Source organism: Eumetopias jubatus, unplaced genomic scaffold, assembly GCF_037043125.1.
Source record: "Eumetopias jubatus isolate StellerSeaLion01/CBP00866 unplaced genomic scaffold, mEumJub1_p1.0 scaffold_1, whole genome shotgun sequence".
NCBI classification, from domain to species: domain Eukaryota; kingdom Metazoa; phylum Chordata; class Mammalia; order Carnivora; family Otariidae; genus Eumetopias; species Eumetopias jubatus.
In genome coordinates this window covers 166,544,477-166,561,344 of record NW_028274807.1, presented here as the reverse complement: position 1 = coordinate 166,561,344, position 16,868 = coordinate 166,544,477, and the positions used below count along the sequence as shown (strand labels likewise).

Here is a 16,868-nt window from a genome sequence, read left to right as displayed (position 1 = left end):
AAAAAGAACACCTCAAAAAATAAGAAAAACAGAGGGGGGGCAATGCTGTGAATAATAATGCTGTAACATGAAATAATAGTAATAGTTGTAATAATAATAATAATAATAGATAAAAACAATGGATGTTGTTTTAACCAAGCTGTGAGGGGACACAGGGGCAGAGAACAGTGGTTCTTAAAGCATGGTCTCTAGACCCGGGCATCTGCAGCGACCTCCGCCTGTGAAAACTGCAAATTCTTGGGTCCTCGCCCAGACCCACTGACTCAGAAGCTCTGGGGGTGGGCCTGGCAATACATGTCTTAACAATTTTACTACACTAAAGTCTGAGAAGTGTGCTAGAGGAAGATGACAGATGAGTAAGTATGTTATTTCTACACTGAAGTAAACAGCAGAAGAAACAGCTAAGCATTGAAAAGGTTTGTTCCTGGAGAATGAAAATTAGGAGAAGGCATTAAAAAATCATAACCTAATAAAAACTGCCTCAAGCTATGTACATGTTTTTGATTAAAAAAAAAATGGTTTTAAGAATTCCTGCTTTAGAGACAGACTATCTACTACACATGCACTGTGCAGAATGCTCTAGACTGAGAACACACTAAGTCCTGTAGTGAAGGAATACTATGCAGACAGCAAGAAAGTTGTGCTCTTTGTAGGAAACAGGCTGATAAAGAAGATGATAAAGAAGAATAAGAAGCATAAAAGAATAATGACAGCAGACTACAAAAGTGGAATGTCCAACCAGGCACTTGCCTACTGCCTTGTAAACACTATGGTAGGGCTCCTCAGTCAAGTCAGGGTCTGTTGGCCTGTCCTGGGTACCACCAAACCTGGGGTCTAGTCCTGTCTCTGGCACTTACTAGAAATAAAGAGGATTAGTTTTCTTTGAGGGTCATTCCAGCTCTGAAATTCTATGGCTTTGAGATGGGGCCTACTAGATCTTTCTGGGACTACTACATGTGAAAGGGACCCCTGGCTGGATAAAAACTGCCGAGGGTCTCAAAGAGGTATTATTTATAAACCCATGTGCACAGCATGGCACATGACAACACCCAAAGGTGGAAGCACCCCAGTGTCCATCAGTGTATGTGTGGATAAATAAAATGTGGTAGAACAGAGTATTACTCAGTCTTAAAAAGGCAAGAAATGGGACACATGGTACAACACAGACGAAGACACTAGAGGATTCCACTTACACTAAGTCCCTAGAGCAGTCAAATTCACAAAGACGGGAAGTAGGACAGTGCTTAGGGCTGGGGGGGTGGGGTGAGTAGGAGTCAGTGTTCAGTGAGGAAGGAGTTTCATCTGGGAAAGATGAAAACAGTTCTAGAGGTGCATGGTGGTGACGGTTGCATAATAATGTGAATGTACTCAAAACTACTGAACTGTACACTTAAAAATGGTTAAGATGGATGAACTATGTACTTCGTCATGATTAAGAAAGCTGCCTCCAGAAAGGAAGAAGTAACAAGCCACTGCCATCTCCCTAGCTGACCTCTCCTCTCAGGCAGAGGCTCCATAACTTTATATGGTAGGTTTCAACGCAGTAGTCAGGATTTTTCAAGTGCGTTCGCTTTGTTGCTATATTGTTCTGAGCTACTCTGTCTCCGTGTCCCTTCCTTTGTATGGCTCATAGCACAGTAGGAAGAGGTATAGTGGGTGAATAATAACACTCATGAATTATACTGATTTTTAGAAATATGCCTCTTAGGTGTCTGACAAAAACCTTCCAATCTTTTTGCTTTTGTGTGAGGTTTTTTTTTTTAATCTATTAACATTTTAAGCAGTGCTAACTGAATGTCACCATGAAGACAAGGTGGTCAAATGGTTAAGGCAACAGACTACCAGGGCAGTCAGTGTCTTTGGATTCAACTCAAGCCTGATTACTGACTCTGCCACCTAAGAGCTTTGTGACCCTATGCAAGCCTAACTACCACTGTCGGCTTCTTTCATGTTTGTAAAGGGGGGGAAACCAACCTCGGGGCGGGGGGTGGGGGATTGTAAGATTTAATGATGTAATTAAGAGATGTGCTCAAAACACAGTCCTCATTAAGGCTCCTTCCAAGCCTGTCATTACATGGAGAATCCAACTGTACTTTCTAGTGGGCACATTAAAGACAAACAGGACCCTGTCCACCGTGATATGGAAATGGAGTGTACCTTATTGTCTCCACCTGAGACAGCCAGGATGTTGGCTGTGATGGACCAGCTCACATGCCACACAACGTCATTGAACTTGTGCAATAGTTTGGGTGACCACGTATTGCCTGAGGTGTCATCACAAGTCCAGATGAACACACGACCGTCCTGGGAAAAGACAGGCTAGAATCAGGGAAAGGCAGGGATCTTGAACTGCGGATATCCTCTTGATCTACAGGCATACTGGACTTTTGCAGGAATGGGGTGGGGGATTCAGCACAACGCAGAGCCGAGGCCTTCCTATGTGTGGATAGCTGGGACGGCCGATTTCCAAGCCAGCATTATTCCTTTACCCCGCGAACACATTTCACATTGGTTCAGTCTCCCAGGTTCTCGTGCTCATATTGGTTTCAGGTATGGACTTTACATCGCTAACTCTAAAATTTTCTCTGGATATTCCTCATGTCTGCCAAGTTACTTCCTTGTCTTGGCTCCCTCTGGGTCTAATTTTCTCAACCGAATGGGTATGGCTGTCTGTAAACCAAGCGAGAGAGTGAGAAGGGACAAGTTGAAAAAGTTCTTCTCAAATTCAGGACCAAGCATAACAGGCTCACATGAAGCCTGGCTAACCTTTGTCTATGGTTGGTGGAGTTAGCATATAATTAAAGGGTCGTCCTTAGTCTTTCCTTTGTAATCTGTGAAGACTGATAGGTAGGTGAGTCCAAGATCCTAGAACTTCGGACTGCCCCTGGTCCCTGCTTGGGAATGGGCAGCTCTAATTCCCAGCTGCACAATGCTGAGGAAGGGAAACTGGTCCTGAGTTTGGCCTAGCTCATGGTTCGGTGGATGTGCCTTCTGATCAAGCCTTTGCCACAGGCTGACCTGGCTCCAAGCACTCTCCCACTTGCACTGGTCCAAAGGTGCCTGTTGCCCTGCCCTTACCTTTTTAGACTTTACCTTAGGGGGACCGTAAGGTTTGATGGGACTTACTCAGAGATTAAAAAACACAGGAGGCTCTCATGGATCTGAGCTGACCTGGGAGCAACTGGCGATGGTGCTGGTGGGCAGGCCAATGGAGGGGGCCCAGGCCACATCTCGAACCCAGTCACTGTGCGCTTCTAGCTTCTGTTCCTCCTTCCACTGGCCATCCTCCTCCTCCCTAACAGGGGAGATGAAAGGGAGAATGCAGCAGCAGGTAGCAGCCCAGGTGTGTTTCCCACGCCTCCATTGTACCCCCACCCTGTGGGCTCTGCAGGGGCCAAGAAGCTATTCCATCTTTCTGATTTCATTTGTTGACCTTGTAGATTTTTACTCAGTTCACCGTCTATAAAGGAATCCTCCAAGAAATGTTGTTCCCCCACAGCCCACGGCTCTGGCAGTTGGGAATTAGGTAAAGAATTAAAATGCTTGAGCAACGCCAAGTTCTTTTTAAAGGATGTCCTCTGACAGATTGAAAACAGTATTCTATGGGAAGGAGGGCAAAAGAAGGTGATCCTGTTTCTTGGGAACTGTGGCTGAGTCACAGTAGGTAGGAGGGTAGAAAAGTAACAAGTGTCCCGTTGAGGGTAAGTCAGTCCACCAAACCCACTTACTTCCACAGTTTGATGAGGTTGTCACAGCCACCCGATGCAAACTTCTTGATGTAGTTGGGCTTCTGCCCCGATGGCTGGTCTATGAGGCTTCCAGGTACAACAGCAGGGGCCCAACTGACGGCATTGCAGCCAATCTGTGAAGAGGGGGATTGGCATGACTGCCCTTTTCCCTTGCAACAGAGCACTGCTTCTGCAGACCCAAAGCTGCAGTGTATTTCCCCTCCAATTCTCAGGACGGGATTATGTAGGACAGCTGTTTTGATGAATTAGGGATTAGACCCCATAATGCTCCTTCCAGGAGTCCTAACAGTGCATGTATTTTTCCGCAATATATATTTAAAGTAGGAGTTAGGGACTCCCAGGAATTTTAAGAACATTTTAAAAAATATGAAGAGAGGCACAGATTCAGAAAAACAAGCAAAGTTTAACGAGTTACTCTAAAGCACTCTTGTAACCACTACCAGTTCAAGATACCAAATTGCCATTTACCCAAGAAGCCCTGTCATTATGTCTCACTTGAATCATAGCCCTTGCTCCTCAGTAATATCTTCCTGACTTCTGATTTCTTCCTTTTTTTTCTCTTTAGTTTTGTCACCCAAATATGCATCCCTAGATACTATAGGTTAGTCTTGCCATTTAAACGTTTTTTTTTAAATCTTTTCTAGATCTCCTTATTTATAGATTTCCTTTCTGATCGTTTTTTCCCTTGCAATTTTTTTGTTGAAGACAGACCAGTCATCTGACCTATAGACTCTCAGGCTGATTTGCTATTTCACACTCAGACCTCTGAATTCTTCTGAATTCCTGAAAATTGTCAGCTGGATCCCAGACTGGATCAGACTCAAATCTGACCCCTTCATTAAGACTACAGGCAGTAAAATATTCTTTCATTGGGAGGCAAATGATGTCAGGTTGTCTTTTTATGTTCTTATGCCTCTTTTACTTCACTGGACATTACAAAATGGTGATTCTGTATTCATTTCTTTATGTATTATATAGAATAATCTAGACAGGAGCAATTCCCTTCATTAATATTTGGCTGCCCACAGGTTCAGGTCAGATAGGAAAGGCAGGAGAAATGCTTCACACTTCATGAACCGGCTCCCTGCCATTCTTTAAGGATGACTGATTCTCTTATTTTTTTATTTTTTAAAAGATTGTATTTATTTGAGAGAGAGAGTAAGTGAGAGAGAGCACAAGCTGGGGCAAGGGCAAGGGAAAAGGGAGGAGCAGGCTCCCCACTGAGCAGGGAGCCCGATGTGGGACTTGATCCCAGGACCCTGAGATCATGACCTGAGCCAAAGGCAGATGCTTAACCGACTGAGCCACCCAGGCGCCCCTGATTCTCTTTTATATATCATTATGAACTCATGGATTTAAGCATATTTGTTGGATTTCAGTTCATGGCAATTATTTTCATTTTTCTGACACCTAAATTGCAGTATGTGTTCAAATTGGCTCCTTTGATAACCCTGGTATGTCGAAGTATGTTTTTGATCATTTCTGTTGGGTATAACAAAATGTTCTAGGCCCATCTTGTATGTATCCTGCCTTAGACCTAAGATCAGCCACTTCCTCAAGAATTAGGGTTTCTTTTAGTGAGAAATTGTATTTCAAGACTATAATCTGGTGCTAGGGATGCCCACTGCCACATAGTTATTTCACCTCAATGGTCTCAGTCACTGTCAATATAGTAAGCAAAAACATTTTATTTTTTTATTATTTTTTTTAAAAGATTTATTTATTTGACAGACAGAGAGTGCGAGAGAGGGAACGTAAGCAGGGGGAGTGGGAGAGAGAGAAGCAGGCTTCCCGCTACTACCACTGCAATCACGATAACAAACATGTCTCAAAGTGCTAAAAGAAAAAAACTTCCAACAAAAAGTACTCTACTCAGGAAGTTATTCAGAATTGAAGGAGAGAGAGCTTTCCAAACGCAAATGGAACTCATGACCACTAAGCTCGCCTTATAAGAAAAATTAAAGGGTTGTCTTTAAGTTAAAAGAAAGGGTGTTTATTAGTAACGAGAAAACATATGGAAGTAGAAAACTCACCAGTTAAGGTAAATATACAGTAAACGTATTGGATTAATCACATGTAAAGCTAGTATGAAGGTTAAAAGACAAAAGTGGTAAAAACAACAACTACAACTACAATAATTAGTTAAGAGATACACATTGCAAAATTTGACCTCAGAAACATAAAATGTGGGTGGAGTAAAAATGCATTCATGCAAAAGTTCTTATCAACTTCATATAGACTGTTATAAATATGTTATAAATAAATGTAAGCCTCATGGTCACCATAAAGCAAAAGCCTGCAGTAGATACACAAAAGATGAGAAAGGAATCTAAGCATACTACTAAAGAAAGTCATCAAACCACAAAAAGAGTGAGAAAGGAACAGAAAGGAACTACAAAGCAGCCAGAGAACAATGGCAGTAAGTACATACCTATCAATAATTATTTTAAATGTAAATGGTCTAAATGCTCCAATCAAAAGACAAAGGATGACTGGATGAAAAAACAAGATTCATCTATATGCTGCCTGGAAGAGATTCACTTCACACCTAAAGACACAAAGACAAACTGAAGGAACTGGAATAAGATATTCCATGCAAATGGAGGGAAAAAATTAAAAAAAAAAGCTGGGGTAGCAGTGCTTAGGTCAGAGTAGACTTTTTTATTTTTAAATTTTTATTTATTTATTTGACAGAGACACACAGCAAGAGAGGGAACACAAGGAGGGTGAGTGGGAGAGGGAGAAGCAGGCTTCCCACTGAGCAGAGAGCCCGATGCGGGGCTCGATCCCAGGACCCTGGGATCATGACTTGAGCTGAAGGCAGACGCTTAACGACTGAGCCACCCAGGCGCCCCGAGTAGACTTTTTTTTTAAAAGCTCCATGCCCAGTGTGGAGCCCAACGTGGGGCTTGAACTCATGATCCTGAGATCAAGACCTGAGCTGATCAAGAGTTGGATGCTTAACCGACTGAGCCACGCAGGCACCCTGAGAACAGACTTTAAAACAAAGACTGTAACAAGAGACGAAGGGTATTACATCATGACAAAGGGATTAATTTTAAAAAGTTGAAAAAATATAAATAGAGACTAAACAACATGCTACTAAACAACCAATGGGTCAGTGAGGAAATCAGAAAAAATAAAAAAGATACCTGGAGAAAAATGAAAATGGAAACACAATGGTTCACAATCTTTGGGATGCAGCAAAAGGAATTCTTTTTTTTTTTTTCCAAAGATTTTCTTTATTTATTTGACAGAGACACAGCCAGAGAGGGAACACAAGCAGGGAGAGTGGGAAAGGGAGAAGCAGGCTTCCTGCTGAGCAGAGAGCCTGATGTGGGGCTCAATCCCAGGACCCTGGGATCATGACCTGAGCCAAAGGTAGACGCTTAATGACTGAGCCACCCAGGCGCCCCAGCAAAAGGAATTCTAAGAGGAGAATCAATTGTGATACAGGTCTACCTCGAGAAACAAGAAAAATCTCAATCTAACCTTACACCTAAAGGAACTAGAAAAAGAACAAAGCCCAAAGGTAGTAGAAGGAAGGAAATAACGATCAGAAAGGAAATAAGTAAAACAGAGACAAACAACAGAAAAGATCACTGAAAGAGCTGTTTCTTCCAAAAGATAAAAAAAAAATTGATAAATCTTTGGCCAGACTCATCAAGACAGGACTCAAAATCAGAAATGAAAAAGGAAAAATTACAACCTATACTACAGAAATACACAGGATTATCAGACTACTATGAAAAGTTATATGCCAACAAATTGAACCACCTAGAAGAAATGAATAAATTCCTAGAAATATACAATATTCCAAGACTGAATGAAGAAGAAACAAAATCTGAACAGACTTATTACTAGTAATGAAATTGAATTGGTAATCAAAAAACTTACAACAAAAGTCCAGGACTAGATGGCTTCACAGGTGAATTCTACCAAACATTTATTTTTTATTTATTTTAAAAGAGATTTTTTTTGTATTTTATTTTTTAAAATAATTTTTATTGTTATGTTGATCACCATACATTACATCATTAGTTTTTGATGTAGTGTTCCATGATTCATTGTTTGTGCATAACACCCAGTGCTCCATGCAGAATGTGCCCTCTTTAATACCCATCACCAGGCTAACCCATCCCCCTACCCTCCTCCCCTCTAGAACCCTCAGTTTGTTTTTCAGAGTCCATCATCTCTAATGGTTCGTCTCCCCCTCTGACTTACTCCCCTTCATTCTTCCCCTTCTGCTATCTTCTTCTTTTTTTTTTTTTTTAAAAGATTTTAAGTAATGTCTTCACCCCATGTGGGGTTCAAACTCATAATCCTGAGATAAAGAGTTGTGTGCTCCACTGAGTCAGTTAGGTGACTCTCTACCAAACATTTAAAGAATGAGTCTTCTCAAACTATTCCAAAAATAAAAAAGGAATGAATTCTTCCAAATTCATTCTGTGGGGACAAGAGTACCCTGAAGAACTCCTGCAACTCAACCTCCAAATAAATAATCTGATTAAAAATGTGCAGAGAGGGACGCCTGGGTGGCTCAGTTGGTTAAGTGTCTGCCTTTGGCTCAGGTCATGATCCCACGGCTCCTTGCTCAGAGGGGAGCCTGCTTCTCCCTCTACCTGCTGCTCCCCCTGCTTGTGCTCTCTCCCCCTGACAAATAAAATCTTAAAAAAAAAAAAAAAAAAGGCAAAGGACCTGAATACACATTTTCCCAAAGACATACTGATGATGAATAGACACATGAAAAGATGCCCAGCATCACTAATCAAATGCAAATCAAAATCACAATGAGGTATTACCTCACACCAGTCAGAATGATAGTATCAAAAAGACAAGAAATAATAAGCCTTGCTGAGTATGTGGGAAAAAAGGGAATCCTCATGAACTGTTGGTGGGAGCGTAAATTGGTGTAGCCATTATGGAAAACAGGCTCCTCCAAAAATTAAGAAGAGAAATACCATATGATCCAGCAATTCCACTGTTGGGTATTTAGCCAAAGAAAACAAAAACACTAATTGAAACAGCTCTTTCAGTGATCTTTTCTGTTGTTTGTCTGTTTTACTTACTTCCTTTCTGAAATAGTTCCCTGCACATTATTTAAACAGCTAAGACATGGAAGCAAGCTAAGTGTCCACTGATGGAAGAATAAAAAAAGAAAATGGGGTATATATATATGTACCACGGAATATTATTCAACCATAAAAAATGAAATTGTGCCATCTGCAAAAACATGGATGGACCTTTTTGTTTTAAAGATTTTATTTATTTACTTGAGAGTAATAGAGAGTAAGAGAGAGAACAAGCACACTCGAGCAGGGGAGAGGGGCAGAGTGCTTGTGTTCCTGCTCTCGCTCTCTGTCAAATAAATAAATAAAATCTTTAAAAAAAATTTCTCTTTTCACAATTTATTTCACTAAAGGCATTATCCGTTGTACTTATTTGCTCTTGTATTCCTTCTAATTTAGTCTCTATTACTGAAATGATTTTTTATTTCTAATTTTTCCTAAATTCTGTCACCTCATTTTGGAGTATTTCTAATTTTGACTTATGGTATTTTTTCACATCTTTAATATTTGAAAAAGGTTTCTTAGCTTCATTTCAATAGTGGGTGACGGTGCTCATCATGGCAAGTGCACTTCTTAATCCCCACTCTCTATTTCACCCATCCCCCATCCCCTTCCTGGAAAAATTTTTTTTCCCTAAGAAACATCTTCGAAACATTCAGAACGCTCAGGAATTTGATCAAAGTTAAAGCTCCTAAAAATTCCTCACATACATTATATACATTCAGAAGAGTGTAAATTAGTCAAAACCCCTTATAGCCCGCTTACCTCATCCCCTCTTAAATTAGAAACTTCTGAAGTAACATGCTGCCCCCACCAGCCTCCAAACCGGTGTCTATATTCTCTTCCTTTTTTCTGAGTCAAACGTTATGTGATTTCACCTCAAATACTTTTCTGTTATTTTTATTTGAAACTAGTTTTCCTGACAAAGTGAGGTTCAGGAAAGCCTTTCAACCAAGAAGTCTGTTTAGTTGATGTATGTGTTGACAGTTGTGACAACCTGCTTTCAGGATTTCTTGGCTCTGTTCCCCCGACTTTGGTCTATATTCTCTTTCCTTTTTCTGTGTCTTGCTCCCGCTCAATTTTGATTTCACTCCCTGTTTCTCCTCACAAGAGACCCTATCATGGAAGCAAGAAAGGTCAGATTTCTACAAGCCCCTTTAATCTTTCTTAGGGTGGGAGGCTTGCACTTACCTGGTATAATATAGTACAAAACCCCTCCTAGTGAGTTCTCCAAAGATAAAAGAGATGTCCAGTAAGCATGTGAAAATGTGTCTAATATTAGTCGTTAGAGAAATGTAAACTGAAGCCACAATGAGGTACCACTTCACACCCAACTGGATGGCTATAACCCCCCCCAAAAAAAGAGGACAAGAGTTGACAAAGATGTGGAGAAATTGAAACCCTTATACAGTGCTGGAAGCCAGGTAAAATGGTACAGTTAACTTGGAAAACAGTTTAGCAGTATCTCAAAAAAAGTTAAACAGAGGTTCAGGAGCAAGATGGCAAAATCCAGGTCTCCTACCTGGATTTCGTCTGGTCCCAGGAATTCAGCTGGATAGGGATCAAACCATTCTGAACACCTACGAACTCAACAGGAGATCAAAGAAAAGAATAGCAGCAACTCTCTTAACAGAAAAGCGACCACCTTCTGGAAGGTAGGACGTGCGGAGAAGTGAATCCGACGCGATATTCGGGAGGATAGACGGTAGGGGAGGGGGCCTCCGTCGGCCGCTTCTGGCAAATGATAGAGCCACGGAGCACAAAATCGGACCTTTTAGAAGTCGGCTCTGCTGAGGGACGTCGCTCCAGTGGCCAAGCGGGGGGTGGAATCCTCGTGGGACAGTGTGATCTCAGGACCCTCGGGGTCACAGAAAGACCGGGGGTGCCTGAGTGCGGCAGAGCTCCCATGTATTGGAGCGGGGAAGCCGGCTGCAGAGACGGAGCCGAGGCGTGGGCTCTCAGCTCGGGGTTGCCATAAACTGTGATCCGCGGCCCAGTCGGGCCACTGCTCCTCCAGCAGGGACCCAACAAGTGGCAGAGCCGGGGAGACTCCCCTTCCTCCCCCGGGGGGAGCAGCGCGGGAACGCACCGCAGGGATCTGCTGGGTTTGGAGACTCCACACGGGGTCGGGTGCCAGGGATAGTAACGCTCGGTCACAGGCCGGGTGAGCACGGAGTGTGGCCGGAGACCGGGGACACGGGAGTGGCTGACTGCTTTTCTCTGGGGGCGCACTGAGGAGCGGGGCCCCGAGTTCTCGGCTCCTCTGGGGTGGAGATTGGGAGGCTGCCATCTTCACTCTCGTCCTTGAATGCTGTACGGAAAGCTTGCAGGGAACAAAAGCTCCCGAGAGCAAACCCGAGCAGATTGCTTAGCCCGGACAGACAAGGGCAGGGCAATTCCACCTCCGGCAAAGACGTTTGGGAACCATGGCAATAGGCCCCTCCTTCAGAAGATCAGCAAGAACAGCCAGCCAAGACCAAGTTTAGCGATCAATGAGAACGGCAGAACTCCAGCGCTAGGGGAATACTGCACATAGAATTCATGTTTTTTTTTACCATAATTCTTTAGTCTTTCAAAGTTAATTTTTTATAAATTTTCTTTTTCGAATTTTTCTTTTTTCCTTTTTCAACCAACATCTTACCAATCCCTTTTTAAAAAATCTTTTTTATTTTTCTATTTAGAGTCATATTCTATCCCTTCGTTGTAGTTAACCTTATTTTTTGTATACATATAAGTTGTTCTCTCTTTAAAATTTTGGGATACAGTTTCTTCTAACAGACCAAAATATACCCTAAATCTCTAGTGTATGGCTTTGTTCTAGTCTCCTGCCTGATCACATTCTCTCCCTTTTTTTTTAATTTCTCTTTTCTTTTTTCAACCAACTTGTCAATTCCTTTTGTAAAATCTCTTTTATAATATTCATCTTTAGAGTCATATTCTATCCCTTCATCGTTTTTACCTTTATTTTTGTACATATATAATCTTTTCTTTCTTTAAAATTTTGGGAGGCACTTTCTTCTAACAGACCAAAATATGCCCAAAATCTAGTGTGTGGCACTGATCTATTCACCAGCCTGATCATATCTGATCATATTCTTTTTTATTCTTTTTTCTTTCTTTCCCTTTCTTTCCCCCTGGTTTCAGGTCTCTTATAATTTCTTTAGTGTATATTTTTCTGGGGTCATTGTTACCCTGTTAGCATGTTGTTCTCTCATTCATCTGTTTTCCTCTAGACAAAATGAAAAGACAGAAAAACTCACCTCAAAAAAAAAAAATAACAAGAGGCAGTATCGACTGCCAGGGACCTAATCGATATGGACGTTAGTAAGATGTTGGAACTAGAATTCAGAATGACGATTATAAAGATACTAGCTGGGCTTGAAAAAAGCATGGAAGATACTAGAGAAATCTTTTCTGGAGAAATAAAAGAACTAAAATCTAACCAAGTCGAAATCAAAAAGGCTATTAATGAGGTGCAATAAAAAATGGAGGCTCTAACTGCTAGGATAAACGAGGCAGAAGAGAGAATTAGTGATATAGAGGACCAAATGATGGAGAATAAAGCAGCTGAGAAAAAGAAAAACAACTACTGGATCAGGAGGGCAGAATTCGAGAAATATGTGATACCCTAAGACGAAACAGTATTAGAATAATTGGGATCCTGGAAGAAGAAGAAAGAGAGAGAGGGGGGCAGAAGGTATATTGGAGCAAATTATAGCAGAGAACATCCCTAATGTGGAGAAGGAAACAGGCATCAAAATCCAGGAGGCACAGAGAACCTCTCTCAAAATCAATAAAAATAGGTCAACACCCCGACATCTAATAGTAAAACTTACGAGTCTCAGAGACAAAGAGAAAATCCTGAAAGCAGCTCGGGGCAAGAGGTCTGTAACCTACAATAGTAGAAACATTAGATTGGGAACAGACCTATCCACAGAGACCTGGAAGGCCAGAAAGGACTAGCATGATATATTCAGAGCACTAAATGAGAAAACTATGCAGCCAAGAATACTATATCCAGCTAGGCTGTCACTGAAAATAGAAGGAGAGGTAAAAAACTTCCAGGACAAACAAAAACTAAAAGAATTTGCAAACATGAAATCAGCTGTACAAGAGATATTGAAAGGGGTCCTCTAAGCAAAGAGAGAGCCTAAAAGTAACAGAGACCAGAAAGGAACAGAGACAACATACAGTAACAGTCACCTTACAGGCAATACAATGGCACTAAATTCCTATCTTTCAATAGTTACCCTGAATGTAAATGGGTTAAATGCCCCAATCAAAAGACAAAAGGTATTGGATAAAAAAAAAAAAAGACCCATTGATATGCTGTCTGCAAGAGACTCATTTTAGACCCAAAGACACCTCCAGATTGAAAGTGAGGGGGTGGAAAACCATTTACCATGCTAATGCACACCAAAAGAAAGCTGGGGTGGCAATCCTTTTATCAGATAAATTAGATTTTAAACCAAAGACTATGATAAGAGATGAGGAAGGACACTATATCCTACTTAAAGGGTCTATCCAACAAGAAGATCTAACAATTGTAAATATCTAGGCCCCTAACATGGGAGCAGCCAATTATATAAGGCAATTAATAACAAAAGCAAAGAAACACATTGACAACAATACAATAATAGCGGGGGACTTTAACACCCCCCTCACTGAAATGGACAGATCATCTAAGCAAAAGATCAACAAGGAAATAAAAACTTTAAATGACACACCAAATGGACTTCACAGACATATTCAGAACATTTCATCCCAAAGCAACGGAATACACATTCTTCTCTAGTGTCCATGGAACATTCTCCAGAACAGATCACATCCTAGGTCACAAATCAGGTCTCAACCGGTACCAAAAGATTGGGATCACTCCCTCCGTATTTTCGGACCACAATGCTTTGAAACTAGAACTCAATCACAAGAGGAAAGTCGGAAAGAACTCAAATACATGGAGGCTAAAGAGCATCCTGCTAAAGAATCAATGGGTCAACCAGGAAATTAAAGAAGAATTAAAAAAATTCACGGAAACAAACGAAAATGAAAATATAACTGTTCAAAATCTTTGGGATGCAGCAAAGGCGGTCCTAAGAGGAAAGTATATAGCAATACAAGGCTTTCTCAAGAAACAAGAAAGGTCTCAAATACACAACCTAACCCTACACCTAAAGGAGCTGGAGAAAAAACAGCAAATAAAGCCTAAACCCAGCAGGAGAAGAGAAATAATAAAGATCAGAGCAGAAATCAATGAAATAGAAACCAAAAGAACAGCAGAACAGACCAACGAAACTAGGAGTTGGTTCTTTGAAAGAATTAACAAGACTGATAAACCCCTGGCCAGACTTATCAAAAAGAAAAGAAAAATGACCCAAATAAAATCATGAATGAAAGAGGAGAAATCACAACCAACACCAAAGAAATACAAACAATTATAAGAACATATTATGAGCCACGATATGCCAGCAAATTAGATAATCTGGAAGAAATGGATACATTCCTAGAGATGTGTAAACTACCAAAACTGAACCAGGAAGAAATAGAAAACCTAAACAGACCTATAACCACTAAGGAAATTGAAGCAGTCATCAAAAATCTCCCAACAAACAAGAGCCCAGGGCCAGATGGCTTCCCAGGGGAATTCTACCAAACATTTAAAGAAGAATTAATACCTATTCTTCTGAAAGTGTTCCAAAAAATAGAAATGGAAGGAAAACTTCTAAACTCATTTTATAAGGCCAGCATTGCCTTGATCCCAAAATCAAAGACATCAAAAAGGAGAATTACAGACCAATATCCCTGATGAACAAAGGATGCAAAAATTCTCAACAAAATACTAGCCAATAGGATCCAACAGTACATTAAAAGGATTATTCACCACGACCAAGTGGGATTTATCCCTGGGCTGCAAGGTTGGTTCAACATCCGCAAATCAATCAATGTGATACAATACATTAATAAAAGAAAAAACAAGAACCATATGATCCTCTCAATAGATGCAGAAAAAGCATTTGACAGAGTACAGCATCCTTTCTTGATCAAAACTCTTCAGAGTGTAGGGATAGAGGGTACATACATAAAAGCCATCTATGAAAAACCCAGAGCGAATATCATTCTCAATGGGGAAAAACTGAGAGCTTTTCCCCTAAGGTCAGGAACGCGGCAGGGATGTCCACTCTCACCACTGCTATTCAACATAGTACTAGAAGTCCTAGCCACAGCAATCAGACAACAAAAAGAAATCAAAGGCACCTGAATCGGCAAAGAAGAAGTCAAACTCTCACTCTTTGCAGATGACATGATACTTTATGTGGAAAATCCAAAAGATTCCACCCCAAAAGTGCTAGAACTCATATAGGAATTCAGTAAAGTGGCAGGATATAAAATCAAGGCACAGAAATTAGTGGCATTTCTATACACCAACAACAAGACAGAAGAAAGAGAAATTAAGGAGTCGATCCCATTTACAATTGCACCCCAAACTATAAGATACCTAGGAATAAATCTAACCAAAGAGGCAAAGAATCTGTACTCAGGAAACTATAAAATACTCATGAAACAAACTGAAGAAGACAAAGAAATGGAAAGAAATGGAAAAACGTTCCATGCTCATGGATTGGAAGAACAAATATTGTGAAGACGTCAATGCTACCCAGAGCAATCTACACATTTAATGCAATTCCTATCAAAATACTATCCACTTTTTTCAAAGAAATGCAACAAATAATCCTAAAATTTGTATGGAACCAGCCCTGAATAGCCAGAGGAATGCTGAAAAATAAAGCAAAGCTGGTAGCATCACAATTCCGGACTTCAAGCTCTATTACAAAGCTGTAATCATCAAGACAGTATGGTACTGGCACACGAACAGACACACAGATCAGTGGAACAGAATAGAGAGCCCAGAAATGGACCCTCAACTCTATGGTCAACTAATCTTCGATAAAGCAGGAAAGAATGTCCAATGGAAAAAAGACAGTCTCTTCAACAAATGGTGTTGGGAAAATTGGACAGCCACATGCAGAAGAATGAAACTGGACCATTTCCTTACACCACACACAAAAATAGACTCCAAATGGTTGAAAGACCTAAACGTGAGACAGGAGTCCATCAAAATCCTAAAGGAGAACACAGGCAGCAACCTCTTTGACCTCAGCCGCAGCAACTTCTTCCTAGAAACACAGCCAAAGGCAGGGTAGCGAGGGCAAAAATGAACTATTGGGACGTCATCAGGATAAAAACCTTTTGCACAGCAAAGGAAACAGTCAACAAAACCAAAACACAACCAACAGAATGGGAGAAGATATTTGCAAATGATGTATCAGATAAAGGGCTAGTATCCAAAATCTGTAAGGAACTTATCAAACTCAACACCCAAAGAACAAATAATCCAATCAAGAAATGGGCAGAAGACATGAACAGACATTTTTCCAAAGAAGACATCCAAATAGCCAACAGGCACATGAAAAAGTGCTCAACATCGCTCGGCATCAGGGAAATCCAAATCAAAACCTCAATGAGATAGCACTTCACACCAGTCAGAATGGCTAAAATTAACAAGTCAGGAAATGGCAGATGTTGATGAGGATGTGGAGAAAGGGAACCCTCCTACACTGTTTGTGGGAAGGCAAGCCAGTGGAGCCACTCTGGAAAACAGTATGGAGGTTCCTCAAAAAGTTGAAAACAGAGCTACCATACGACCCAGGAATTGCACTACTGGGTATTTACCCCAAAGATACAAATGTAGTGATCCGAAGGGGTATGTGCACCCCGATGTTTATAGCAGCAATGTCCACAATAGCCAAACTCTGGAAAGAGCCAAGATGTCCATCGACAGATGAATGGATAAAGAAGATGTGGTGTGTGTATATATATATATATATATATATATACAATGGAATATTATGCAGGTATCAAAAAACAAAACAAAACAAAACATGATGGGGCACCTGAGTGGCTCAGTGTTAAGATGTCTGCCTTTGGCTCAGGTCATGATCCCAGGGTCCTAGGATCGAGCCCTGCATCGGGCTCCCTGCTCCGCAGGAAGCCT

General features: G+C 41.0%; 1 protein-coding gene across 2 annotated transcripts in view; it reads right to left on the bottom strand.

The window, feature by feature from the left end:
- SEC13 (SEC13 homolog, nuclear pore and COPII component) overlaps positions 1 to 16,868 on the bottom strand; it is a 37,820-nt gene that overhangs the window by 6,810 nt on the left and 14,142 nt on the right. For both annotated transcript variants that reach the window (XM_028101737.1, XM_028101738.2), the window contains 3 exons: positions 3,729 to 3,862; positions 3,172 to 3,295; positions 2,158 to 2,304 (listed from right to left, as the gene is read on the bottom strand). In XM_028101737.1, the coding sequence (XP_027957538.1) occupies positions 2,158 to 2,304; positions 3,172 to 3,295; positions 3,729 to 3,862 (405 nt within the window). The remainder of the gene's footprint in view (positions 1 to 2,157; positions 2,305 to 3,171; positions 3,296 to 3,728; positions 3,863 to 16,868) is intronic.